Source organism: Alexandromys fortis, unplaced genomic scaffold (genome assembly GCF_014885135.2).
Source record: "Alexandromys fortis isolate MF-2015 unplaced genomic scaffold, M_Fortis_MF-2015_v1.1 scaffold_65, whole genome shotgun sequence".
NCBI lineage: Eukaryota > Metazoa > Chordata > Mammalia > Rodentia > Cricetidae > Alexandromys > Alexandromys fortis.
This window is the reverse complement of record NW_026067986.1, coordinates 1,275,120-1,277,463: the sequence shown is the minus strand read 5'-3', so window position 1 is coordinate 1,277,463 and position 2,344 is coordinate 1,275,120. Positions and strand designations below refer to the sequence as shown.

General features: G+C 48.5%; 1 protein-coding gene across 1 annotated transcript in view; it reads left to right on the top strand.

Moving 5' to 3' along the window:
• Positions 1 to 2,344, top strand: part of LOC126511892 (aldehyde oxidase 4) — a 50,861-nt gene that overhangs the window by 43,849 nt on the left and 4,668 nt on the right. The window contains exons 29-32 of the mRNA XM_050159398.1: positions 982 to 1,056; positions 1,425 to 1,477; positions 1,873 to 1,987; positions 2,140 to 2,205. Of these exons, the coding sequence (XP_050015355.1) occupies positions 982 to 1,056; positions 1,425 to 1,477; positions 1,873 to 1,987; positions 2,140 to 2,205 (309 nt within the window). The remainder of the gene's footprint in view (positions 1 to 981; positions 1,057 to 1,424; positions 1,478 to 1,872; positions 1,988 to 2,139; positions 2,206 to 2,344) is intronic.

Below are 2,344 nucleotides of genomic sequence, written 5' to 3'. Positions count from 1 at the left end.
TTTTTCGAGACAGGGTTTCTCTGTGGTTTTGGAGCCTGTCCTGGCACTAGCTCTGTAGACCAGGCTGGTCTCGAACTCACAGAGATCTGCCTGCCTCTGCCTCCCGAGTGCTGGATTAAAGGCGTGCGCCACCATCGCCCGGCCATCTTCTTTTTTAACACGACATTTTTATCTATCTTGACATTAGGAAATCCTTACTTTAAAGCGAACTTAGACAGAAACCACTAGAAATAAAGAAATAAGGAACCAAGAGCAGGGAGGGATGTAGTGGGTCGCACGCATAACCGACACTCTCTTGCTTGTTAAAAGTAAACGTCGTGAGATATAAAATGAGACACTCAAGGACATTTAAACAAGAGTGGAAGGAAAGCTGACCTGTCCTCTGGCGACCGGCCCAGAGCTGGCACGCCCAGCTCAGACGCCCGCACTTTCCCACGCTCCACAGCTCAGCTCCAGCAAAGCAGTATCCGCTCTCAATTTAGTGTCGCTATTTTGATTTTCTTAGTGTGTGTGCTGGTGTGCACACTCATCGTCTTATTGGCATGTAGACCGGTGTACACACTCATCGTCTTATTAGTGTGTGTGCTGGTGTGCATGCTCATCATCTTATTAGTGTGTGTGCTGGTGTGCACACTCATCGTCTTATTGGCGTGTAGACCGGTGTGCACACTCATCGTCTTATTACTGTGTAGACTGGTGTGCACACTCATTGTTTTGGTTGTGTAAATGTGCACAAAAGAGTTTTAGCTTCAAGGATCCTCTACTTAGCTCACATTTAAACAACACTGCTAACCTCAAGTCAATGCCACAGGACTTTTTCCTCCTGAAGACAGTCTACACGCTACTCACGTTTAAGAAATCCTACAAGAGACAGAAACCAAGTCTATGAAAGAACCACCGTTAAAATCTCCCCGAATCACTGAAATTTTCCTGTTCCCTGTGCTTTCCATTTCTAACGTCCTCTAAACACCCCCTCTTCAGAACGCCTGCCAAATTCTCCTGGACCGTCTTCGCCCCATCATCAGGAAAAACCCTAAGGGAAAATGGAAGGAATGGGTGAGTGTCCTCTCTACAACCCCAGCCAGGAAAGAGCAAGGCCACACACTTGGGTCAAAGTCCCCAATGCACGCACTGGGGCAGGGGAGGGGGAGGGAGCACACGTCCAGAGCTTGGTGTCTTCTTCTACTTTTTCAGAATGATAGGAGGTGTGTGTGTGTGTTCACCGAGATCTGACTTCATTTCAGAGCCAGCACTTCACAAAGCAGCCCAAGTTCTAAAATACAACCCACCAGGGCTGCTCCCCTGTACTGCAGAACTGGCTATAGGGCAGACCTCGGTACAAGCCAGAAGCAAGTCCGACATGGAAGGTGCTTTTGTTACTGTCCGTAAACTTCTATTTCTTTGAGATGGATCATCTTTTCCAGGTTGCAAAAGCCTTTGAAGAATCCATCAGCCTCTCGGCCACCGGATATTTCAAGTAATGGTGCTTTTATCCTACTTGTATGGTATTTGGGCAACCATTGTGCATGACTGGTATTAAGACTATGGCACATATAGGATTCTTTGAGTAGGAAAGGAATGGAGAGGAAAGAGTGTGTGTGGGGGGGACACAGAAGATCCTGGCATGGTAGCTCCACAATTGTGGAGCTCCATCCTACACACCCATGGCCCAGCTCAGCACCAGACACCAGATGATCCATCTCTTCAAAGTCTATCTCAAGCCCCAGCTATCCAGTTCCTCAAGGGAAAAGCAGAGCAGGCCTCCAACTCCATGGCAGAGTCATGTATCCCATCTGCCCCGTCATCCACAGCCACATCGTGAGCAGACCCCTGAGGGGAAAACACCTTTGTTCTTCTGCCTTCTCCTCACAGAGGTTACCAGACAAACATGGACTGGGAGAAGGAGGAAGGTGATGCTTACCCCTACTATGTCTACGGCGCAGCCTGCTCTGAGGTCGAAGTTGACTGCCTGACGGGCGCTCACAAGGTAGAACGATGCTGGCGTGCCCCATGGGGGCACACAAACACTGGTGTGTTGTCTACTGGAAATAACACAATCTTGGGTTTCTGTTTTTCTGTTTTCTTAATCCCTTCTCAGTAAATAACATTGTCTGCTGTCTGTTTCCTCCCTGGGTGAAGCTCCTGAGGACCGACATCTTCATGGATGCTGCCTTCAGCATAAACCCTGCCCTGGACATTGGACAGGTATGTGACTCCAGGACATAACCAAAGGGACTTTGTCAATTCTGTCTGTAGGAAGATTGTGAGTTTGGGGTCAGCCTGGGCTACATAGAAAACTGTGAGAGAGAGAGAGAGAGAGAGAGAGAGAGAGAGAGAGAGAGAG